The sequence below is a fragment of the Ambystoma mexicanum genome, chromosome 1p (genome assembly GCF_040938575.1).
Source record: "Ambystoma mexicanum isolate Mex_15411 chromosome 1p, UKY_AmexF1_1, whole genome shotgun sequence".
NCBI classification, from domain to species: Eukaryota; Metazoa; Chordata; class Amphibia; order Caudata; family Ambystomatidae; genus Ambystoma; species Ambystoma mexicanum.
Genome location: NC_090921.1, coordinates 212,013,230 through 212,039,802, shown reverse-complemented (window position 1 = coordinate 212,039,802; position 26,573 = coordinate 212,013,230). Strand labels below are relative to the sequence as shown.

Sequence of the window (26,573 nt, the reverse complement as noted above, 5' to 3'; positions counted from 1 at the left end):
CTTGACCACATTTTAACCGTGCACTAACTTCAAAAGAGCCACTGATCTCAATAGGGAAGGTAAGCACCAATGTAAAAGGGATCCCAGTGTACAATTTATGTGTGATTTGGGGCTGATGTGAGGCACTGATGAGAGCCAACCCAGACTAAAGAAGGGGTAATTTGGGGTTCAGCAAGGCACAGGGTAGTGTAGGGGCGAACAATTAACATGACTAATTAGGAACCCACTAACAACTAACCTTAACAAACTAAACTAATAGTAATTCGATGGGGTTGCTTAGGCCATAGCCTAGCTGCAGGCTGGGGGTGCATGAACTTGCATTACAACATTGGTTTAGAAAATACATGCACAAATTAAAAGCTGTTTTTCTGTGTGCTGAACATGAGGCTCATAGCAATGGGGCAGCAGAATGTGCTATGGTAAAGACAACTCTTTGTTTTGAGCAGGAAGCTGCAGGAAGTTGGAATGAAAATGTTGGGTTTGAGAAAGACCGCTGTATGAAGATGAAAGCAGAAAGGGTTCTGCACAGGTACCTCCAGGGCTGGTAGTGTTACCGCCAAACCCCGAGGCGCTATTTGCTCCGGATCACGGGTTTGGCGGAACAGTAATTCCCCATTCCCCATTGGACCCATTGGGGAATTCCCCATTCCCCATTGGACCCAATGGGGAATTTTCGGAGCGATTACCATCGGCGGTATTACTGCGCGGTAATTACGCAGAAAATCAGCAAATTCCCGGCTCAGAGCTGGGGGTAAATGTTGCCACACCCATGATTTGGCTGACCCTTAAATGCAGAAGCAATAGCGCTACCACCGCATTTACGGATTACCGCCAAACCTGTGATGAGGCTGTAAGTCTGATTTTGTCTTAGCAAAGCATCCCATGTAAAAATACTGAGATAATTTCCATAGCTTTAGCAAACAAGATCAGAGAAACACATTGCTGTACATTGGTGCATGCTCTTAGAAGTACAGAATAACCCTACAGGTTGCGTGGGGAAGTACAAGGCCATCTGAAGGCTTTCAATGATCTGTACGTGTAACTTGCAATATCCCGGTCCAGTCGCCGTTTATAATTCCGAATACCCCCTTGTCTATTTCCTGGTCGTTGTTGTCCCCTTGTATGTCTGTTTAAAGGGACTTCAAGGATGCTACGGTATATGTCTAGGGAATGGATACAGAGCGACGATGATGAGCTCTGGTAATTAGCAATGTTTCTGTCCCCGCTTGCTCATGCAGCCCAGCACAGGATGTTGTTCTTCAATAACATTTTGTAAAATTCTATGTATTAAAAATATTTTTTTTAAACCACTATGGTGGTGATGAGCCCAGTATAAATGCTTTTTAACATAATTTAACATAAAACACGTGCTAACATTTGAAAACAATGAAATAGAAGCATCACCCTTTCATATCAGAGTAACTGGCACAGGCCTAAACACCACAATTATCGAGTGTACCAGTTACATTCCCACCGTATAAGCCATAGGAGAACACAGGATAACTCACAGGATAACAGCCCCAGCATCCAGTTTATATAATCTTTAAAACATGTTGCGGCTCATGATGGGTTTTCCGGTATTCTGCCGGTAAATCCACTGGAATACCGACAAACGGAATTACTGATACCGCCACTTGGTCAGGCGGTATTACCACTGGAGGTATTGTCTCCAGCAGTAATACCACAGAGTACAAGTGGTGGTTTGGCAGTGTAAATTCCCATTTTATGGAGTCCATAGAACTCCATTGGGGCTCAATTCGTCACTTTCCAGAGGCTGTTAGATGACTACGGTGGTGACTGGTGGAGTTTATAAAACCCCAACATGACATTTAGCCCCAAATATGTACATTTGGGGGTAAAAGTATATTTTCATCGGAAAGCAAGAGGGCAAAATGAAAATGCAAGCGGGAGGTGGGCTGAAAAAACCTGGAAAATATAAACATCTAACATGTGGGGATTACAGAGAAGGAACAGCCGGGGGGGGGGGGGGGTGAGGGTGGGCAGAGGCAGTTATGCCAGGATAGGAAGAGCAGAACATGCTGAGAGGAGATGGAGAGTAGGAACCGCCGAAAAGAGGGGCAAAGGGGTACATGACACCACAGAAGAAGCAACTAAAGGACATAAAATAGAACAAATAAATAAAACAGGAACTTGTGTCCAGAGCAGGTTCTGCCGAGGAGAGAGGAATGGATAGGCACCGCAGAAGAGTAATGCTGAGGGTATTATCAACCCTCACTGGCAAATGTTCAGCAATAACTAATCTTTTCCCTGGCACAGTATTAAAAACTGACAGCATTTCTAATACCACAGGATTAGCAGAGTGACACATAACCACTGTTAGTCTTTTGAGTCTTCCTTGGCTCTACGGGGCATAAAGTGCGCCGTTGGCTGCATATATGTGTGTGCAGGTGCAGAGAGAGCATGAAGCTGTATACTATGGCAGACCTTGAAGTATCGGGATATCTGAGCAGGCCCCTTTCAGGACAGTCTATAAGGACTAGGGCCTTTTTGGCCATCACATTTTGAAAAGTGTGCTGCCCTTTGCCCACATTTTTAATAAAAACCTAGCTTAGTGATTTTAACCCCGAGCAGCCTTTTTAAAGGGGGTCGTGCTCGGTCGGTGAGCTCTGCGGGAGAACAGTAAGGCCGATCATTTTACAGGAGACAATAATCACAGCCACCAGGCTAACAAGACTTTTCATGTTGCGCACCTACTCGAAAGGACATCAAATCTAGGTATACCCCCGCCCCCCTTTGTCTATTGTAGGGTGAAACGTAATGCATTAGGATGCCTATGCCTCTCTCACACGCTATAGGACTCTCGAATCCAGATGTTACCTCCATCTCTGTCTATTATATATCGAAACCCGCCTATTATGACGCCTAGACCACTATAAAGGACCCTCATGTCTAGGGATAACCTCCATCTTTGTCTACTATATGATGAAACATAATTTATTATGAAACCTAGACCTCTTCACGACCTTGCAGAACACCCAGATCTAGATGTGGCCACATCTGTCCATTATGTGGTGAAACGGAGTGTACTGTCAGACCAGGGCCTTTCTCCCACTATACAGGATTCTCAGAATATGGGCATTTGGCCATACTGCGAAGGTTGGATGCGAAACATATAACCCACTAACCAAAAAGCTCAACATTTCTGCATACTTAATTCACACAAAAAACTCACACAACCACCTCTCGCACAGCAAGCCGCATGCACTTCACCACACTGCAACAACAAACACATAAGCCACACCAAGAGCACACGAGGACTGACAACCATCCGATACTTGCACCAAAGCTCAGCGCACAGTGTATACCGAACTGAAGCTGCCAACAGAACACCACTCCTCTCACTATCCCACTCCCTCTTCACCTTACTAACCCATCGGGCCTTCTTGATTGCAGATCCTCCTGATCGCCTGGGGACCAACTCCGTTGGTGACAGTGTGCGGTACAAATACCTTTAACATCTAAATAGCCAGAATGCTTCATTCTAAAGTTCCAAGTTTGCTACATTTTGTCACTACCTCTACAATTCCTGGTTATGTTTCTGGTACATTTTACCAGAGTACTAGATCTTGTGCATTTATTTGGGTCTGTCCGTACACTTGAGAAAATCCACTGCAAATTAAGTCACCTTGTCAAGACTGAGGAGCTTAGTGTTAAGCCACCTATACTGGAATAGTGGTGGGGGGTGCCAGTCAGGATTGAGGCCAATTCCCAAAGCTGTTTACCCTTCGTATTTAGGAATTGCAAAGCGTGATGCAGGATTTTATTGAGGTTCCTTGACAGAGCTGTGGGTGGCTCTCAGAGCTGCAATAGCATGGGGTGCAATGTTGGCAACTAATCTATTTCCCCTATACTGGAATAGTGGTGGGGGTGCCGGTCAGGATTGAGGCTAATTGCCAAAGCTGTTTCTCCTTCCCATTTAGGAATTGCAGGGCGTGAAGCTTGATATTATTGAGGTGCATTGATAGAGATGTGGATGGCTCTCAGAGCTACAATAGCATGGGGTGCAATGTTGGCAACTGACCTATTTCCCATATATTGGAATTGCAGTGTGGGTGCCGGTCAGCATTGAGGCCAATTTACAAAGCTGTTTCTCCTTCCTATTTAGGAATTGCAGAGCGTGAAGCAGGATATTATTGAGGTGCATTGATAGAGCTGTGGGTGGCTATAAGAGTGCAATAGCATGGGGTGCATTGTTGGCAACTGATCTATATCCCCTATACTGAAATAGTGGTGGGGGTGCCGGTCAGGATTGAGGCTATTTACCAAAGCTGTTTCTCCTTCCTAGTTAGGAATTGCAGAGCGAGAAGCAGGATATTATTAAGGTGCATTGATAGAGTTGTGGATGGCTATAAGAGTGCAATAGCATGGGGTGCATTGTTGGCAACTGATATATTTCCCCTATAGTGGAATAGTAGTGGGGGTGCCGGTCAGGATTGAGGCTATTTGCCAAAGCTGTTTCTCCTTCCTATATAGGAACTGCAGAGCATGAAGAAGGATATTATTGAGATGCATTGATAGAGCTGTGGGTGGCTATCAGAGCTTCAATAGCATGAGGTGCATTGTTGGCAACTGATCTATTTCCCATATACTGAAATAGCGGTGGGGGTGCCAGTCAAGATTGAGGCTAATTGTCAAAGCTGTTTCTCGTTCGTATTTAGGAAATGTAGAGCATGAAGCGGGATATTATTTGTATTTTTTTTGTATTTGTATTTTATTTATTTATATTGCGCACCTAACCCAGAGGTAGCAAGGCGCTGAGGCATCAAGAGGATTGCAAAGCTTGATTACATACAGAGGTGTGAGGCCCAGCTATGGTTACAGTGCTGGACGTGTCAAGAATAGACAATGCACGCCGAAAAGGCATAGGATACAGCGAAAAAAACAGTATAAACATTATATACAGGATGCCGGTTGTCTCATGAGAGGTATCTATGCCTAACAGTTGACACCTAAATGTACATATTTACAAGCATAGTGGTGTGGGACATCAGGGTAGCGAGGGAGCAGGCGGTCATTATGTGTCGTGAACCTTGAGCCAATGGATTGTCTTAGATCTAAATTGGCGGTAGGGGAGGTCCTCCCTGCAGGAAGGAGGAAGGGAGTTCCAGAATTGTGCTGCTTTTACCGGAAAGCTGTTCCCTCCAGACATTGTACGTTTAAACCTAGGTACCAGGAGGAGATTGGTGTTGGCCATTCTAGAGGGGCGAGAGGAAGTTGGTCTGGTGAATCTAGTGATAAGGTATTGAGGGGCTGCTTGGTGGAGGCATTTGTGAATCAGGGAGACCGATTTGAGGAATATTTTGTCTTTAGTGGATAGCCAGTTGGTGGATCTTCTAGAGTCAGAAATGTGGGCTTTCTTCGGGATATTGAGGGCCGCTCTCAGGGCATTATTTTGAAGGATCTGTATTTTATTAGTGATATATTTGTTGCAGCCTACATACAGTGCGTTGCAATAGTCCAGTTTGGACAAGATCAACGCCCTGGCTAGTGTGATGCAATTGGATGGAGAGAGAAAAGGTTTAGCTGCTCTGATAAGTTTGCATGTGTAGGATGTGGCGGAAGCCATAGCATTAACTTGTTTTTTGAAAGTAAGAGTGGAATCTAAGTAGAAGCCGAGGGTTTTGACCTCCTTGGCTACCATAATCTTATTGTTGTCAATTATGAAAGAGGAGTAATTTTGGTTTCATTTGCTAAGGTTATGAGAGGATCCTAGAATGAGGAGTTCTGTTTTGTCATCATTCAGGCATAGACCGTGTGAGGCCATCCATGCCTGAATGATGAGGTACACTCTATTGACGAAGGCCAAATCCTTGTCGTAATCCCCCGTCAACGGGATGAGGATCTGGGTATCATCGGCATAATTAGTGTAGGTGATACCCAGACCATCTAGATCATCAAAAAGGGGCTTTGTGAATATGTTGTACAGTGTCGGGGAAACGCATGATCCCTCGGGCACGCCACATGTGATGGGCGTTGGGTCGGCTGCTGCTAGTAGGGAGAAGACTCTCAACGTACGGTTATTTAGAAAGGATTGGATCCAGTCAGTAGCCTCTTGAGAGAAGTGGGCTGCTTTTTGAAGGTGGTCACATAAGATCTTGTGGTCATCCAGGTCGACGACAGCTGAGAGATCAAGAAGTAGCAGTAGTGCAGTCATGCCCTGATCTCTCAGCTCATCTATCTGTGCCTTGCGGTCTATGAGTGCAGTTTCGGTGCCATGTTGTGGCCTGAAGCCCGATTGTCTGACTCCTAAAAGCTGGAAGTGCTCGAGGTGATGTCGGATTTGTTGGTATGCTATTTTGTCGAGGATTTTAAGAAGGAACGTACTGTGGTAATGGGGCAGTAATTAGTGGGAGTAGAGGGGTCTAGATTCGGTTTTTTGAGCAGGGGGAGGACCCAAGATTGTTTCAAATTATTAGGTACGGTTCCTGAAGTGAATGACGCATTTATTAGTTTGGTAATAAATGGTGCAAGATCTCGAGCCGCGTCCTTAATCAATTGTGCGGGGCATAGGTCCCCGTGGCAGTTCGAAGGTTTGAGAGTGAGAATGACCTTTTCTACCTCTTTAGTAGATACTTTGTGGAAGTTAAAGTGGGAATTATACGTATGAGGGTGCGCCTGAGTGGGGTGAGTCTTTTTAGGGATGAGTCTACTAGGTTTAGCAGAAGAGAGAAGGGAATCTTTTTTAATGTTTATCTTTGTCTTGAGGGAGGAGATTGTGTTGGCTAAGGCATTTTGTATCCCCGTGCACCAGTTTTTATCCTTGAGGCACGAATCAGGAGCTTGGATAGGAGATTCAACTTCTTTTAGTATAGTAAAGAGCTCTCTGGTGTTAAATTTGGCTTGTAGGATTCGGGTGCTGTAGGACATTTGTTTGGCCAGGATAATTTCTTTTTTGTATTGGGAGGCTAGTCTACTCAGGTTATTCTTCTTTTTTTCTGAAGGCTGTGATCTCCAGATTTTTTCATACCGTCGCTTTTCCTGTCTGAGGGCTTTAAGATGGGGAGAGAACCAAGATTTGATATGTTTTCGAGGTTTGCTCTTTTTTAGCTGCAATGGGGCTATGACATCAAGAGATGAGAGCATGACTTTGTTGTATATGTCTACCATCATGTGGGGATCTGTGTGGTCCGGGATGGCGTCCAATGTCGGTGCGATCAATGGGATCAGATTTTCAGGGGTAATGTTCTTTTTATTTTTGGTCTGGACAGCTGGAGCTATGCTGTCAATTTGCGCTGGTGTCGCCTCTAGGGTAAACGAGATCAAGTAGTGGTCTGTCCAAGGCTGAGGAAGTATAGAAGAGATCAGGACTGGGCAATTGTGTGTAGCTACCCAGTCCAAAGTTCTACCTTTGGTGTGAGTAGGCTCCGTAATCTTTTGGGTAAAACCCAGTTCTTCTAGGGTATTGTTAATTATTGTAGCATTAGCACCTGAGGGATCGCTAAAACCCAGGTTAAAGTCTCCTTATAAAATGCTTTGTGAGGAGTTCTTGAGATTATTAGATAGGATATTTGTAAGGTCTTCTTCAAATGACCCTAAGGGGCCCGGAGGTTGGTAAATAAGGTTGATGGAGATGGATTGTGTTTTGGATATGGTTAGTTTTGCAGTTAAGGATTCACAAGATCCTGCATTGGAAGGTGTCTCAATAATCAGGGGGAATTTAGTTTTCGCTATAATGGCAAGACCTCCGCCTCGAGAGGAGGTACGATCAAGTCGTAGTAGAGTATAGTCCTCTGGAATGGCTAGCATTATTGCAGCGCCTGCTTTTGGGTGCATTGATAGAGCTGTAGGTGGCTGTCAGAGCAGCAATAGCATGGTGTGCATTTTTGGCAACTGATCTATTTCCCCTATACTGGAAAAGCGGTGGGGGTGCTGGGCAGGATTGAAGCTTATTGCCAAAGGTGTTTCTCATTCCTGTATGGAATTGCAGGGGGGTCAAGCATAGTATTATTGAGGTGCATTGACTGAGCTGTGGGTGATTCTCAGAGCTGCAATAGCATGGGGTACTTTGTTGGCAACTGATCTCTTTCCCCACTGAACTGTTGGTTGCCTCCTGGGTCTCTAGACGTACCATTATGCTTCTACACAGACACCCCAAAAAGGTAAACGTGGGGTACCTTCCACCGGCAGATCCAGCATGCAGTAAGGGGTTCCCCGGATGATCACTTCCTGCATGATAATTCCAACGCTGTAGATGTCCCCTCGGTAGGTTCCCTTACACTCTAACACCGCATCTCGCAGCATCTCCGGGGCTGTCCAGAAGAGATCTGTAGCAAGAAATGAAAATCCGCTTCAGTCAAAGGAGAGACTCCCACCCAGCTCCATCTTTCCACATATGATGCAGTGAAGGCAGCGACAGGAGCACAGAGCACTGATGAAGCCACAGGTCAAGGCTTAATGGTCTTACAAATAAGTCAACTCTGAAGTAAGCCCAAGGGGCACCACTGGTCTTTTGTACTTTGGATCCCTCACATATTAAGAAAAACTTGAACCTAAGTATCACGCACTCTTCCCCATAACTAACTTGGGCTATGTATGTTTAATGTTTATATCTATCACAATCTAGAGTTTTACACTGTTAGTCACATTAAGTCAATTTTCAACAATCAATAGACATCGATTTAATATGTGCCCGTTCTCAGATTAAAATTGTACATCAATATACAGACTGGGACTCATTGCCTCTGGGATTTGTCCATTGGAGATCATTAATATATATCATTTAACAATCTTGTGCTTTGTACATCACATTCCCCTGAATTCGATTATTCCATTGAAGATAGGCAATTTTTACCCTTTAAGATCCAGTGTTCTGTTTATCAAAGTACTTTACATTTTGAAAGTCTCAAATCGTTTATGGATTTACATGGATTCCTCTTTTTCCTTGGGGTTTATTCAATAATCCTTCTGAACTTGTGTGGTTCCATGGATCACTCTGATCTCAAATGCCCTGTTATGGATCCCTCAAATTTTTCATTTGTTCTTTTTCTCCAATAGGTTTGTGTGGATATATCTGGAAGGATAGGCTTTTGAGTTTCGGCTATAAGGTTGTGCTTTAGCACCACTTATGTACCAAAATAAATGCATCAGAGTGCAACTAGGGAGACATGGCATGTGGAGAGGGCTTCAAAGCTTGTCAGTGTAGTTTGTTTATTTACCCACCCATTGGCTGCCTATGGCTATGCTAATAATCCCTATGGTCATTCCCACCCACTTCCTGCCCCTCCTTGCCCAAAACACAGCCTCCTAGGATCTCTTTGAGCTACCTTTATCAAGCCATAAAATCAAACTTTGCACTTGAAGTGCCTGGAAGGGGTTTTTCAAAGCAGCCTTTTCAGAGTTAATTGTTTAATTGGTGCTGTAAATGCGCTGTTGGTGTCATAAAAATGTCATAACCAGGTCTGTCTTTCTCCACTTGATTTATAAGCAGTATAAGTGTCCTTAACTGAAGAACTGTTAAAAATAAGGATTATCAGGGACAAGCAGCAGGGCAGCAGGTAATATCTGTCGATATCAAGTACTGCCCTCCGGATGGCAAGGGACAGGGCACTTCAGGCTGGCTTGGGAAGTCGTAGACCAGCACGCAACACTACAGAATAGTAGCCCGCACTGGAACTCCCTTTGGAATAGGAGCCAGTACTGGACGAACTATAGTGGGCCACACAGGTGTGGGAGTGGATGCTTTCAATGTTTTTATTAAATGCGTACAGGAGGTATAATTAATTAATCTCAGATTTTTTGTGGGCAATCTTTCCTCTTTATATGTTGGGAAGGGAGCAGGGCCACCAGACTCCAAAGTTGGATGAGGTGAGAGGAGGACTTTATAATATGGACAACAGCTCTGCAAACAGGAAGTGCGTACATGCAAGAGGCATCAAGGGTGTCAATTTTACAGACAGAAGAGGAATCCAGTCGACTCTGATGAAACATTTCTCCTTCTCAAGGATTCTGTAGCAGAAACAATTCTAATCCCAGAACCTAACCTAGAACAGGCATTTCTCCCTACGATGAGGGCAATGATGGTAGAGAATCCCTGCACAAATTATGACTGTCAGGTGAATATGTACTAGAGAGTCTCAACAGTTCTCACAACTCTGCAGTGGCTTCTGCCCATGCCTCTGCCACTTCATCTCTGTCGGCCATTTTGTAAACCACCCTTATCTGGCTCAACAGTCAGAAACAGGGAGAGTCTTAGCCCGGCAATATACTCGACTTGTGACCAGACCAGGATAAGACCTCACGTTAAACTCTGCTGGAAGTAAAGAGATCGGCCTGGGACATCCCAGGCACTATGCCTGTGGACATCTGGAAGTAAGTGCCACCCTGTAGTTAGCCTAGATAAGACCTCAGGTTAAACTCTGCTGGAAGTAAAGAGGCTGGTCAGGGACATCCCAGGTACTACGTCCGTGGACATCTGGAAGCAAGTGCCACCCTGTAGTTAGCCTAGATAAGACCTCAGGTTAAACTCTGCTGGAAGTAAAGAGGCTGGTCAGGGACATCCCAGGTACTATGCCTACGGACATCTGGGAGTAAGTGCCACCCTGTAGTTAGCCCAAGATTTTACCTTGGGGTTTAACTGTGTCTTCTCCAGGTCACTCCTGTACCAGGCCATTAAAGACCCTTGGCGTGTGCCCCAGTATTACCCCTATCATGGGAACCTCAGCATAGCCTTTGGTATGGTGGTGACCATTTTAGAAACACAAAGATCCCTCCCGAGGTTGCAGACATGTGGCAGCGTGTCATCGGGGCGAGGTGCTGAAGATTTAAAGAGCAATACTAACCTTATTCTTCTTTTTTAGGACAAAGACATGTTTTTAAAGAGGCCAATTGAAGATTTCTTCTTAACGTATCAGACAGTCATCTATGGATAGAGATCACAGAGGTCCCAAGAATGGTCACAACCGAGGCCCTCCAAGCAGAGTATCAAACAGACCAAAGGCTTGTGACACCAGAGAGCATTAAAAAAGCCTGGAAAAGAAAACTTGCGTGGAAAGGCATCCAGTCCCTCGAGTATGGGGGAAAGAACTGGTTGGCGAAATTGAAGTGGGGAATGTGTATTTGGGGCAGAACGCACTATCCTGAGCAATAGGCCGAACTTTCCATTCAAAACCCAGATTCGTGCTGTGCAAAAAGGCTACGGGACCTTCCAGTAAGACAGACATCCTACAAGAATGGAGGGAAAGGGATATAGGAGTAGGAATAACAACATAAAACACAGGGATGTATGGTGAGCAAAAATAAGACTGATACAAGGAAGAGCTACAAGAACTACAGAACAACAGAAGGAGAGAAGAGAATGAAATTAGGGAGGCGTCATGGTGAGATGGGGATGTTGGTCAGTTTTGGCACAAGGGAGTTGTTTTCTTCCTTATCCCCTCTCCAGTGTGGGTCATCACCTTCTGGCCTGGGCTGCATCCGATACACTCTCTGAGCCTCCAGCAGTTCATTGTAGCCATGGTCGGTTACCTTCAGGACAAACCGCCCGTCCACCACACAGTTCCTGGACTTCAGACGGCCATGGATGACTTCCCGGTGGTGGAGGTACTTCAGGCCCTGCGTGGGGGAAAAGGGATGGCAGTGTTAGCTGTGTAGCTGTGTAAAGCCGAGACCTATTCTGCATATATCAATGATAGGAGAGACAAGGGCCTCGGATACACAAAAGGACGTTCCAGAGGTCATCAGGCCAAACATTTTAAGAGTGCGGCCATCAACTGAGAAATGGCCTAGAACATCAGTCCTACAGTAATTTGATAGCTAAATATACACAATTAAATGAAAGATTGCAAGAGAGAGAGACTGCAACAAATCATTCAAAAAGGTTCTCCAGGAAAATTCCATGGGCCTGTTTTACAAACATGTTTCATTCCATTTGGGTGAGTACTGCTTGCATACAAGTGGAAAGAACTCCTGCTTTCTGCCACTGGTCAAATCCACAGAGGCGAATTGTCCCCTACAAAATCCTTTGCGCAGGCAACATTACTTTAGTGGATCACCCCACCCGCGGTTTACAGGTACAGGGAGTGCCGCAAGAGGAGCTGCAAAGGACCCAAATGCATCTTGCCTCCCACCGGGATGGGCTTTGATCTGCACCAGATGTGCAGCTCATTCCCTTGTACCTGTTCAAGGCAAGAGCAGGGGTAGTGCAATTCTGCGAGGAATTCTCTCTAACCTTGCTAGAGAGATCTGGCCAGGCTGGAGTGGCACGAATGAGAGGGTCTCTAATGTGTATTCTGGGAAACAAAGTTGCTGGATGTAGCAAATATCAACCCAGGGATTTGTAAATAGGCACCTGGAGGGGGCACTACTCATGATTCTGCAGTTTTCCCAGTCTCAACAGCACAGCCACAAGAAATCTTGTTCTCCCCGATTCTTTTCTGCCCCTTCCCCACAGTGCTCCCCCCGACCCCCTCATCTACAACTTCTATCTCCCTCCGCTAGCCGGCATTCACTCCGTTGGAGTCAATTACTATGTGTGTGCCAACAGCACCCATAAACTGAGTGGCTGAACCAGAAAAGCTTCCTAACAGTCGCTCCACCCCCCTCATGTCTTCAGTCAGTGTACTCCTGGACACGTGCCAAGTGAAACTGACCTCCTCTAAAAACTGTGATCATGTTCATTGGGGATGACCTACAGCTATGGAGCAAAAACGTTGGTCTCCTGTCTTGGGAACCCATGCCAAGTCTCCAAATCAGTGACCTCCCTAGTCGCCTTCTGTTTCTTCCAACTCAGAGCCATTGGGGTGAACATTCGCTTTCCTCTGCTTCCTTGTCGAGTACGAGGCAGCCTGCACTACTTGGGCCATGCCCCAAATTCCTTTATGTTTGCATGTGTTGGGTTTTACAGAGCACAAACCTAACTGTGAAGCCACAAAGCGCTGTACGACAAGGGGATACAATAACAAGTTACAATAAGATGGATACACTTAAGAGGCTGGACTATAGCAGGATCAATTGGAAGGCCATTGAGAGAGGGGATACCGAGAGTTACAGGCAGGGGCTACAGGTTAGGGATGGAAAGGCGGGTGCAGCCTTTATTAATTGATTGGTGGGTCTACAGGTGTGCTCCCACTGAATCCTGTTAGTGTCACATGATGTAGCCTACTCAACTGCACTGTGGGCTGTTGATTCTCTCTCTTTCCTCATTCTGCAACAAGAGAGGAAGCAAACCGTGCTCCCTTTTGCTCCATCACTGAAGATCCAAAAGGCAGGAAGGTATTAAGTAATTGCCTCCAGATGTGTCCTGCCTAGTTCTGTGCAAAAGTTTACCGGGTTTATAAAGGAACTCTCAATCTATTTTCCAGTGCTTCTATGTAGGATTACACACTTCTGAGGTCCACTAATTCCAGCACTATGCAATCTCCTGCAGGTCTGAGGCCTAGAGAAAAAGTGGCATTGCAGAAGCCCAGTGACGCATCGATTTCCACCGCGTGCATGAAGATGCACAGTCTAGGGCAGGCAATTGTGAACACTGCGACGCAGGGTCTCTAAGTAAAACACAAAGTTTGGCAATTGTTACTGTACCACAAGGCATTCAGGTCTGAGTGACCCAGAAATTGAGGGACTGCAAAGAGGTTTCCAAAGTCGGGCAAGGATTCTTCATCAACAAGTTCAAGGGCACCTAGTTCTCATCATATGGATGCAATCACTAGGGCTCCACCCACAGCATCAGCAGTGGGATTATTCCTCCCATTGGCAGGCTTCCCACATCGCATAGCGGTGCCCACATATGCATTGTAAGGAATGCTCATGGCAGGGCCATCAAGAGAGGATTCTCGTTTTCAGAGATTCCACTTATATCTGACGCTGCCTGACGTAAGGGATCATTTAAAAAATGTAACCTATGAGGTTATCCCTCAGACTCAAATAGTACCCAATGCGCCGCACCCATGACATTCCCTCTGAGTTCTGTGCCTGAGTCCAAAAGGCTTCCAGGCCTACACCCACTACAACTGGTGTACCAGTGATAATGTGCCTGACAGGTGTCTGCCTTCTACTGCGGTTGCAACTACAGTGGCCTCTCCTGTAGATTCAGAGGAAGGAGGACTTCTGCTGCCTTCAGATCCTACACCGTTCCCCTGACATTGATCACGAGGCGCATGCGCTGGAGACAACAAGGTTATGGCCCCCACAGTTTAATGTCCCCTAACGATACCTTCTGGAGAAGGGCTGCAGTCACGGCGTGCCATTGACTCATTTCTTTTTAGTTGTTTATTTTCTTTATGTTTGATCTCTGTTTGCTCTCATACAAACCAATGAAGCAGCTTTCGTTTTTGGTGCCATTTTGGCTTTAAAAAAATGTCATACTCACTTGCTCTGAAAACTATTTTTCTGTTTATTATATTAAATATGTTATTTTCCTTGTACCTATCACGCTAATTGCCGCTGACGGTGCCTGGCCTCACATATCTGGCTCCCGGGGCTTGTGCCGTCAGAGTCAGAACATGCAGTTTTTTGGTCAATTCTCTATTCACGACTGCCTAACAGTCCACTTTCTAGCTCTACTTCACAATGAGCCCTTGATTGGACTATCGCAATAACGTGGTATTTAACTAGGAGAGCTCGGCGATCGTGCAGCAGACTACGGCCGAAGTCCCGCCCAAGTCAAGTCTGTCTGTGCCCGTCCGGGTCTCGGCTGGGCTCTGGGCCTCTGAGGAGGTTGACTCACATGCTAGTATGTTATCACATTTGGGTGAGATTATGTACACTAGAGCATCTCTTTGTCTCGTCGCACCCGAGGACAGACTCTGGCCATCCGCTTGGGACCATGAATGTATTCCTCCTTCGCTTCATTCAGCGCACCTGATATGGTCATTGCTTGGGTTACTATTTATCGCTGGCTCCCTAGTAATACATCAGCTCGATATTTATGACCCGCTGTCTAAACATGAGCCAGATTGTATCTGCATTACTGAGACCTGGATAACAGAATCATCAGTTCCTGATCTTATTCAGACCATTCCTCCCACCTGTATGATTTTGCACATGGTTCGCGTTGCAATCCACACTCGAGGTGGTGTCGCCATGATTTTCAATGCTTCAATGCTCGCTCATTACCATCTCACACGAGATTATTATGGAACATCTTTTTATTCGCATCTCCCTTTCCCCTACATCTAGTCTCCATTGTGGGATTACTGCCCTCCTTCCACAGACCCGCTCTCTCCAGAAGCTTTTGCAGAATTAATGTCGGATCTTCAATGGAAATACGCGGGCTTGATTATTGTTGGAGATTTTAATCTGTGGGCCGATGATATATAGGATTGTTGTGCCACTAAATTAATCCCTCTATTAGGAGATTTTCAATTCCCTCTATCATCATACCTTGGATTTGATTTTTGCTACTGTTAACATGGTGAAAGCTCATGTCTGTTTGCCCTTGATTTTGTCGGATTGTTTTTTAATATCATTTACGATACTCCGAAAATAGTCAGACCAGTAGTTCAACCAACACGTAACTGGAGGCCAGATAATCCATCGGTTTTAGCGCCTTGTATTCTAGAATGTTTCGTACACTCTTTTATAATTGCTGCTATAATCCCTTAATCGTACTTCAAGAAGCATTTACTAGAGTGGCTGGTCCCCTGAAAAAAGGGAAAGAGCTCTCAGAAGCATTCAGCACCATGGTATACAGCCTCTTTGCGGCCCCCTAAACTAGCATACAAACAGGCACAACACACTTGGCGCTTAGACTATTATCCCTCGGATAGAAATATCCTGAAAGCTTGTTGCCTTCAATTCCACCAAGCTATTGAAGAGGCCAGAATGGAATACTTTACCAATCGTATTTCTAAGGCTCTAAACTAGACCAAGGAGTTGTTTTCTGTGGTAAGAGATGTATCACATATAGGGGTAAAGGCCAAACAATAGTTAGAGCATACTCATGATTTTGTATGTCATTGTTTACAAAAAGGTAGTTGTGGTGTTTACAGAGATCACCACTAATCCATATTTGTGACAGAGTCTGAATGACCCCATTAAGTAAGGGCTATAGGCACATTAATTTTTACATATAGGCACAGTACTGGCAAAAAAGGAGCTTTACATAGTGCAAATTTATTACATTAAGCTAAAAATATAGGCAGGGAATTCATGTGTATTTATTCTATTTGATCCATGTTCCAACAGCATAGGTATAATCTGCGTGCCACAGGTCGTGAGAGCCAGCATGCAGGTTAAGTCTCCAAAGAACCACTGGGGGTCCAATGTACATGTAAGGAGACTTCCTGTCCGTGTGTGTGGAAAACGGTGTTGGGAGCCCCTGAGTGTGGAGCTGTATACAGCTCCACACTCAGGGGCTCGCGCTATCCCTCCCTTGGACCCGCACACCGCGCTGCTCCCAGCACCGTGTTCCTCGACACATGGACAGGACTCCTGTTCCCAGGTGTCCCTACCTTACCAGCAGCACTTCAGCTCCTATACTTTGCATCTGTCCATCTCTGACATAATTGGAGATGGCACACACCAGGTGATTGACCGCCATCTGTGACAGCTTTACCTCAGGAAGGCTCCTTACATGTACATTGGACCCCCCGTGGTTCTTTGGAGACTTTACCTACATGCTGGCTCTCATGACCTGCGGCACGCAGATTTTACCTATGCTGTTGGAACATGGATCAAATAGAATAAATACATGTGAATTCCCCGCCTATCCCCCCCTGGACCCAAGCTCAAGGGAGACACAATCCTTTGGCCTGGAAGAAGGCTCCACATCCTGGAAGCCGAAACGTCCTAGGATCCAGCCTTACTCTTGCTGGCTCCTTACATACCTCTGGGTATCTTTTTTTCCCGACGTAGAACAAGGGTTGGTCACCTATAGTTAATGGGCTATTATCTAAATATACAGGACTTGCTTCGACTATGGAAGAACAAGTTTCTCTCCGTCTAATGTGTGCTTACACTATAAATTAGTGCTTAATAGACTTGCTCCTGTTTCACTGCAGTCTACTTTTATGTTACACTTCACCAAATTGTTGTCAATGAACTGTTGTCTAGGTTCTTTTTTTCTTTTCTTGTTATTTTCATGCTTTTCAGTCTACAACTCCTGTGTTTTGACAAAGTATGACGACATGTGAATAACCTGTTCTTTTTGCATATTGACTATTGTAAAATACATTCAAGATACATGCTTTTAAATGTTATCTGTCTGTTCTCACAAGCATCAAGATGCCCTACCTTGATTTTAGTTGTCCTGATATTTTTAGCTTAATGTAATAAATGTGCACTATGTAAAGCTCCTTTTTTCCCAGTACTGTGCCTATATGTACGAATGAATATGCTTATTGCCCTTACTTAATGCGGTCATTCAGACTCTGTCACAAATATGGATTAGTGGTGATCTCTGTAAACACCACAACTACCTTTTTGTAAACAATGGCATACAAAATCATGAGTATGCTCTAACTATTGTTTGGCGGTTACCCCTATATGATATACATTGTATACCTCAGCCTGAGGTTCCGCCTTTTTGGGCTGCCCCTTCAGTTTAATTACCTCTGTGGTAAGAGAGCTGTCATCCCCTAATACGATTTCCGTTTCAATTCCCTCTTCTTTCGACCCTTTGTGATTCTTTGTCAGAGATTTTACTCAGAAGATTGTTAAAATCAGGAAAGCTATTTCCGCTTCTGAAAGAGAGGCACTAGCTCTGAAATCACATTGATTCCTCCACTGAACAAGTCATAATTTTCATCTTTCTCTGAAACCTCTGAGACTCAATATCTTACAACTGTATCACAGTTAAAATCTTGCTCTCCTCTCGATCCCATCGCATTGGAGGTATTGAAACAAATCTGTATGGAATTAGCTCTAACTCTAACTGCTGCCATGAATTTCTTAGTTCCCTGTATCCTTACACATGCATTAGTGACCCACTTCTAAAAAGCCCAACCTGGACCCGGTATTTCCTTCACCCCATCTCACTCCTCATATTTCTGATCAAGGTGCTGCCTCAACTAAGACATTTTCTAGAGGATGCCGGCATTCTAGACCCTTTTCAATCAGGTTTTCGCCCCTCTATGGGCACAGAGGCAGTGCTCATTTCAGGTATTGACGATTTTACTAGGCTAAGCGACCAGGGTGGAGTTAGATTTCTGATCCTGCTGGACTTGTCCGCAGCTTTTGATGCCATTGATCACTCCACCCTGTGCCTCCGCCTGGAAGAGGTTGATATTATAGGCACAGTGCTTAGCTGGTTCTGGTATTTTCTTTCAGATCGGAACCAGCCGCTTTCTCTTCCACCGTTCATGCCGGCAACATCAGCCCTAAGTTGCGGATACCCTGGGGAACAGCTTTCTCGCCTTTTCTTTTTCACGTTTACGTTCGCCCTTTAGCTAGACTTATTCGGTCGCATGTATGCCTCCTTTATACCTACGCAGACGACAATCAGCTGATTTTAAGAGTTGATTAGAACTTGAAGAAATCAGCCACACATTTGAGAGGTTGTTTAACAGCAATAGGTGAATGGATGAACAACAACTGGCTGAAACTGAACGGGGACAAGACCGAACTTCTCATGATTGGACCACCAGAAGCTTGCACCCTGTGGTGCTTAGACTTCTGGCCCTCCTTGTTAGGTACAATCCCCTCTGCAGTAGATTCAGTAAAAAACATGGTAGTAAACATCTCTGGCTCCCTCTCGCCCAAGCTTGAAGTCAGTAGCAAGTGTAGGGCGGGTTACTTAAAACAAAAATTGTTAAAGAATGGTTCCTTTTTTGCTATATGTACTCAGGGGGCCTGTTGCTGCTTCTGTAGCTCTTGGAATCCTTAACTACTGCAATGCGACCCTACTAACCCACACTAAATATCACCTTAATAGACAACAAATACTTTAAAACTCAGCGACCCACCCAATTGACGGCCTAACGTAATATGCCCATATCTCTCCTGTATTGCATCAACTTCACTGGCTCTCAGTTGAAAAACAGGATGAAGTTTAAAGTTCTCTGTCTGACTCTTGAGCTCTATATGGTCAAGGGACTTCCTATCTTCAGGAAATGATTATTCCCGATAAACTAACTAGGGCTCTCTGCTTGTCTAATCTTGGTCTTCTTGTGTGTCTGCGTACTAAGAAAGTGTCTATAAGTGGTAGAGCCTTTTCGTTATCAGCTCCTGCTCTCTATAATACACTGCCACTAGCTACAAGACTGACGAAGACCATACTAAATTCCGTAACACATTGAAGACCTTTTCGTACCACAAACAATTCTAGATGAATCCTGTTTTTCTTGTTTAGCCTTCTCCCTACGTTTTTCTTATATTGTGGAACCAGGATACCTTCGGGTGATAGCGTGCGGTATAGGTAAAATATCATAACATAACAACATTCCTTGCCATATTTGCAGTGGTAGGCAGCATAGACGTCCTTTATGGGTTGCTAGGGGTAGCAGCAGCAACCCCTGGTGACTCCCCTGCAACCTCTGGCCCTGCCTCTGCGACCCCTAGTGAAGGAATGCAGAGGAAGTGTGAAAAAGAAAATAAGTGGGTTCTTATGACCCTCTTTATTTTTGAAAATCACCCTGCAAAGTTTGTCTTTCTCATGTGCTATATTTGCAAAGGTTCAGCTGGAGATTAGTGTTTGTCTATATAACCCAGGCAGACTGGATGCCCCCAGATGCAGAGTTTCCTATTTAGTGTCAACTTGATAGTTTTATGTTTCCGAGTACTATCAATTTATGCAGAAATACTCCACATTTTGAGGTTACTGTGGCCTAGATGTTTCCGTATTCAGTTAAACAGTTGGTATCATATCATATCTTTATGTATAGTACTTCATGTCTGACCCTCCATTCCTTCTGATTCAAAGCACTGTAAAAATAGGAGTTATTCTTACAAAATGTAATAGTACGTAATGTGTCAACCTCAGAAGGATGAAGGGCTGAATCAATAAGAACTTGGAAAGTCCATGCTGGCACGTGTCAGAGGTGAGCTTTTAACTCACTGAGCTATCCAGTTGCAACACAGTATGCTGTTTAATCAATTGTGCAGTTGCAAATTAACATCTATTAGGATATCTACTCTCCTCAGACATATTCCTCCTTCTTCTAAGAACTGTGATGATAAGTGTTATGCCAATAAGAAATGTAACTCCAAGAGCCAATGGATTACCATATGCTATAGTATGCACATTTAAGGAGACAAAGCTGGTAAGATAACTCAGCTGGTTAAGCACTTACTGCTGGCATCTATGTGTGTTCTGCAGATCACAAGTTCCTAGCAAGGCCAACCAAATTTGCGGCTGACCATATAGCTTAGACATGTATGGTGGACGGCACATATGGTCAGCAGAATATATGAATTAATCCAACACTTGTGGGATTCATGGGTTCCCTTTCAGCTTGTTTGACCTGAACTTTTGAATAAATATTTGATTGATAGATATTGCCTCTAAAAATGTGACATTATGATGAAAGTCATTATGTGGTAAAAAGAAGACATACAGGGTTCTTTGTTACTTGATACTGTATCCAGTACCGACGTATGGGGCATTAACTGACATTGGGTGGCATTGCTGGACATTTGAGGATCCACTTGCCATATGGAATAAGCAACTAGATATATAAATCTGTAACTTACATAGGTTGACCATACCTAGGCTGTAAGGCTATAACAGACATGAGATGGCAGAATCCTCAAATAGAGGCTACATTAGCCACACTATTTTATGGCAGCAGCTGGGCATGTGTGGCTTTACTTGGCATATGATTACCTGTCCTGACCTATGCAGCTATAATTAGCATACATTGCCAGTAAATGGCCATATGAGGCTGTAGTGGCAATGCCCCTGGACTATGTTGGTTCTACTGGGTCTACACCTGTGATAACAAGACACCCTGCATGTCCATTGAAGGCAGCACCATAGTTTAAATGTGGTTGGTATCTAATAAAATGTCTTATGTTGCTTTGGTACCGGTTTGGTATTTTATAAAAATGTAAGCTTCTGTAGGGTGTTTAACCCCGTCAGTCACTTCAGGTGATGATATCGGGGTTACATGTCATGTGATGTTATTTCATGTGATGCCATCAGGATCAAAGATCACATGACATCCCTTCCTGTGATGTCATCAGGTGTGTGATGTCACTTCTGCTACCCCTGTCATTGGTGAACTGACGTCCCTGGTAGGTAGATCTTCAACACGCCCAACTTGAAAAGATGGATAGTTGCTTATAGGAAGATGTACGGATGACATTTTGGAAGAAGCCTCATTATTTAGCACAAACCAACAGAGCTAGAGGCAAAGTACAAAACCATTTGTGAGGAAAGGACTTATCCCAGAATACTGCCAGAAAGATCTATGGTTATGGCAACAAATCTGTCACAATTTAAGATCCAAGCCGCATCCACTATAGCCCCTGTGGGCAAAGACGTGCAGCTTCTTTATAGTGTAGTTATGAGAGCCTTTAAGTATAGTTTACTTCACTTGACAGACAAACATTTTGGCATAATGCTTTCTGCTTGTAATAGACATAGATGGAAAGTCATTATAGATTTAGTGAAAGATGTTCCATGAGGCAGACATGAACTATCCAAACCTGGCCAATCTGATAGGAAACAAGTCAGAGCGGACCTCTTAGAGTAGAAGCAACCACGTCCAGACAGCATCTAGCAACACGTATCTGGGGTTACACAGCCATCGCCAGGCCTGGACAAGAGGAACAAAATGGTTGCTAGATTCCTAGCACAAGGTACTGGATTTATCTCTTAGTGGCACACAATTATTTCACATTTCCACAGACATGGAGCTTACTTAAGTCCAACCCACTGCTTTTACGGCTATGTCGTGAGCTCTAATTTCAATTCCAGCTCATACACAAACGTCATCAGGGAGTCATCATGGAAGTGAAAGGTCAAGATCTATGCAAACCTTTAAAGGTTTGTAGACCCAAGAAAATAAAGTTTTGGAGCGTCCATTATCAGCACCAACCTAGGCCCTACAACATCTTGAAGACCATCATCAGAGTACACATAATTCCATTGGCACTGCAAGTATGGGTTAAAGCAATTGCATACATGCTCGTTAGCTTGCATGCTCTAGCCCAGGGGTTTGCAATCTGTGGCTCTCCAGATGTTTTGGACTGCAACTCCCATGATCTCTCACCATTGACTAGGCTGTCTAGGGATAATGAGAGTTGTAGTCCAACACATCTGAGAGCCAACGGTTGCACACCCCTGCTCGAGCCTCAAGTGAAGTCATGTAACAAAAATACCTTGGATAGATCAGATAAAGTAAATAAAGAAGTCTACACAAATACAGTGTTTTGAGGAAATATCTAGAATGGACAAAGCCTCCTGCCTTAAGATCAAGTCAGCATGTAGATTGGCCGATCAATTCCAGAGAAGATAGTCAGCTTCGGAAGAAGACAAATCGAGCATTAGCATTAATAGCAAACCATACTGAACAAACACATGCATTTAAAACTCACATTGTACATCAGAGGCTGATTACCCGAATTTGTTTAAATTGTTTAGCTTTAAACATAATGAGGCACATTACAAGTTTGGTGCCTGTAATAACTTATGCCAGCACCTTTCCAGACCGCGAAACCCCAAGTCTGCAGGTAGGGGCACTGATCTACCGGCAGGCCTGACCTGCCAGTAGATCAGGCCCCTACCGCCAGATAAACGCCTCAATCCAGGGATGGGAATTCATGGAATGGGGAGTTACTGGCGTCTATGCCACCCTTAATATTTGGGTAACACTTGGATATCGGGATGTTGAGAGGATATGGTAGTTCCCTGGTATCCTGCTGGCGGGATACCAGGGGGAACGCATGATGAGCACAAATAACTTTGAAATGGTATAGCAAATCTGAGGGGAATGCCTTGTGCTACTACTGTGGGGTGGAACTCGGAACGATAATCAATTTTTGACTTTTTTCAATAAATATGATGAAAGTAGTAGGACCCCCTTAATCCATAACGCTTAATCCAATGCCGCGTGGCCTTGTCTTTGTATCTGCATGCACTGTTCCAGGCAAATGGGCTTTGTATTCTTGCATTAGGCATGGCTATATAGGTAGGAACAAACTTGCTGAGAATTCATTCATGCCTAAATGGGAACAGATGGCTATGTGGTCATTTATAATGTTCTACTGTATAAATGTTTTCGCTGTGTCAACAAGTGGTGGCTGCCATAAGCTCCCCGACCCCTTGGTAGTGCTGAAACCACCTGTGACGGCAGAAGTCGGCTCGGGTTTTTGGAGGGGCGTCCTGCGAGGTAAGATGGTGCCCATGCTGCAGAGCTCATAATAGGAGGAAAACAGAGGACACCAGAGAAGACAATCTATGATGCGTCCCCGAGCACTTTGAATGGTTGTATACATAGATGAGTCGGTGGGAGATACAGCCTCAATCTGAATCACTGATGGATGGGTCCCCAGCATAATACTTAAACCAAGAGATGTCTTTGCTGTCTTATGCCGGTAAGATAGTGTGTGAGCTTCAGGCTTGGTCTGTTCCTGTAAAAATGCATACGCGGAGAGATAGCTCTGCTGTTTAAGGTAAAGAATTATTTCCTGAATGTGTTGGCAAACAATCACTCTGTTTCTTGGCGAGTTTTCCTTTTTTTTTTTTAAACTTTTCTTTTTGTCGCCAGAGGTTCACAAGGCACAAGCATCAAGGCAACAAGCATATAAACCAGGCATAGCATAGAGCAAGATATTGATCGCAATACATCAGTTACAGCAGTGGTTTCAGAGCATCACCAAGGAGAGGAGGACACAAGAGAGATCATGATGCATGGGCGGAGGCCGGAGACAAACCAGACCTGGGCGTGCTCTCACTCTGGTTGTTGAGATACGTGTTGAATTCGCTCCAAATGTTCTTGGGGCGAGAATGGGCGGGAAGCATGGTCAAGTATTCCTCCTCGCAATTTCGTGACCATGTGAGCAAACCCAGCAATTTCTGATGGACCGAGGGGGAGGAGCACTTCGAGCTCTGGAGTATACATTTTTTGGCATTCATACAGCTTATATTCAAAAACCTTTTCAGGAGCTTAGTGTCGTCAGTCCTCCAGACCCCAAACAGAACTGCTAGAGGATCAGGATCAATTACAGTTTCAGTTACTGCAGTGAGTGTGTTCAGAACACCTTCCCAGAAGTCGGACAATTTGTTACAGGACCAGAACATATGTAAATGATCAGCATCTTCCGCCTTGCAACGCGGGCACAGGTGCACCTCGGAGCGAGTAAACCCTGAGGTCCTGCGTGGGGTATAATAAAGCCTGTTGGCCATGGACAACGGAAGAGTACGCCATCGTGAGATTTTAGTCTCAACTGTTTGTGCTACCGCTGAGTAATTATCGGCAAGCAGGGTGGATCTGGTGAGGGATATCTGTACGCCCAGGTATCTAACTCCCTCCCGGGACCAGCATAGGGGATATTCGGTGGTGGGCTGTAGGGTAGATTTAGTGAGCGGGAAGATCTCAGACTTTTAATTTTTTAATTTAATAATTAATTGTAAATCCGGAGTGGATGCCGATGCGAGTGATATCTCTCAGTATGGGATCGAGGTGGGTTGTGGGATCTCTGACGTGTAGTAGGACATCGTCCGCATATAGGGATATAATTTCGGAATCCTCTAACAGTCTTATTCCTTTGCGAGCGTGTCGTGCACGGACAAAGTCCGCCATCGGTTCTATTGCCAACGCAAAGAGGATCGGGGAGAAGGGGCAACCCTGTCTGGTACCCCTGGAGAGCCCGAAAAGCTCAGATGTTAGTGAGTTAGCTCTTACTCGCGCCACAGGGGAGGTGTATAATAGTTTGATAAACCCAATCAAGTTCGGGCCAACGCCCATTGTTTCGAGCACCAGCCACATGTATTTCCAATAGACCATATCAAAGGCTTTCTGAGCGTCCAACGTAACCGCTACAGCCTGGACGTCTTGATCTATACGGGACATGACATTGAACAATCTCCTAATATTATGGGAGGTGGACCTGCCAGGGACAAAGCCTGCTTGGTCTTCGTGTACCAAGTGTGTCATAATAGGCAGAAAGTGATTAGCAATGATCTTAGCAAAGATCTTTGTGTCGAGGTTCATGAGGGAGAGAGGTCCATAGGACCCGCACTCGTCATCGGGTTTACCCGGTTTGATCAGTACCGTGATGACAGCTTCACGCATGGAAGGGGGCAGGATGGAGGCACGAAGTGCTTCGTTCCAGACCTCAAACAGCCGGGGGGCCAGAATGGCTATGTGCTCTTGATAGAAGTCTGTGGTGAGCCTGTCAGGGCCCGGCGCCTTGCCTTTGGGTAAGTCCGAGATGGGCGTCACTATCTCGTCTAGTGTAATCGGGGAGTCTAATTGGTCCCGGGTATGAGGAGAGATTTCTGTAGTGGGGATCTGGTCAAGGAGCTCTCGCATGTGTTGTTCGGTATGCTCAGCGGGCTGAGAATAGAGGGACCTGTAGAACTCAGTAAATATATCCAATATTTGTTGGTCCGCCCACTGAGCATTGCCATATCGATCTTTGTTGGAGGTGATCTGCGTTCAGCCCAATTCCCCCCTCACAAGTGTCGCTAGCGTTTTACCGGGTCTGTCTCCCTCCCTGTATTTCCTGGCGGCCTGTGGGCAGCTGAAATATTGAACTTCACTAGTAGCTAGTGTGTTATATACTTGGAGTTCATCCGAGATTTGGGCGAGTATGGTGGGGTCAGCACCCGTGGAGCATTGCTGCTCCAGTCGTTTCAGTTTGGTCTCAGAGCGCCGAAGGGCAGCTCTAATGGCTTTCAACACCCCAGCCTCCCGAGAGATAGACATCCCCCTAATGTACACCTTAAAGGCATCCCATCTAACCGCGGCTGACGTGTCCTGAAGAGAGTTAAGTTCAAAGAACGACTCAATGTCAGCTAGTATACCAGACTTAAACACTATGGCCCTCATTACGACCCTGGCGGAGGACCATGGTGCAATTTGCACCATGGTCCATGGCGCTAAGCTGCCAACTCCGCCATGGGGGTTGGCGGACTTACCGCCCCATTCCGACCTTGACGGGGCGGTAAGTCCCCAATCCCCATTTACCCTTCCCCATTCCCATTTTTGCCCCATAGGGTATAATGGGAGTGGGGAAGGCGTTAATTACGCCACCGTAAATTACGGTGGCGTAATTAACAACAAGTCCCGTAGCGCCATGGATTTTTCCGCCTGCAAAAAGCAGGCATAAAAATCTCCATGGCGCTACGGGAACTCGTAGTCAGGCGGAAAGGTACGCCATGGTTTACGCCGGCGTAAACCCCTTTCCGCCAGGGTCCTAATGAGGGCCTATGTCTTTTAGGGCTACGGACTTAAAGCGCCAGGTGCTGAGTGTCGGGATGGGAATTCCCAGTCCCACAGACAGTGTAATTGGAGCGTGATCCGAGAGTGTGCGGGGCAAAATACATGTTCCTCCACCCTACCCATGATCTCCCTAGGGACCAAAAACAAATCTATCCTGCACGAGCTATCGTGCACAGACCAATAGTAGGTGTATTCCTGCTGCTGGGGACGAAGTGTTCTCCAGGGATCGCAGATGTTGAGCGACTGCATGTTGCCATGCAGCCTGCGCGCCGCTCTGGACAGAGCCAG

The 26,573-nt window shown here is 45.2% G+C and overlaps 1 protein-coding gene across 5 annotated transcripts in view; it reads right to left on the bottom strand.

Annotated features, from left to right (window-relative positions):
• Positions 1-26,573, bottom strand: part of LOC138567864 (retinal guanylyl cyclase 2-like) — a 419,705-nt gene that overhangs the window by 61,739 nt on the left and 331,393 nt on the right. For all 5 annotated transcript variants that reach the window (XM_069646359.1, XM_069646356.1, XM_069646366.1 and 2 more), the window contains 2 exons: positions 11,415-11,571; positions 8,136-8,285 (listed from right to left, as the gene is read on the bottom strand). In XM_069646359.1, the coding sequence (XP_069502460.1) occupies positions 8,136-8,285; positions 11,415-11,571 (307 nt within the window). The remainder of the gene's footprint in view (positions 1-8,135; positions 8,286-11,414; positions 11,572-26,573) is intronic.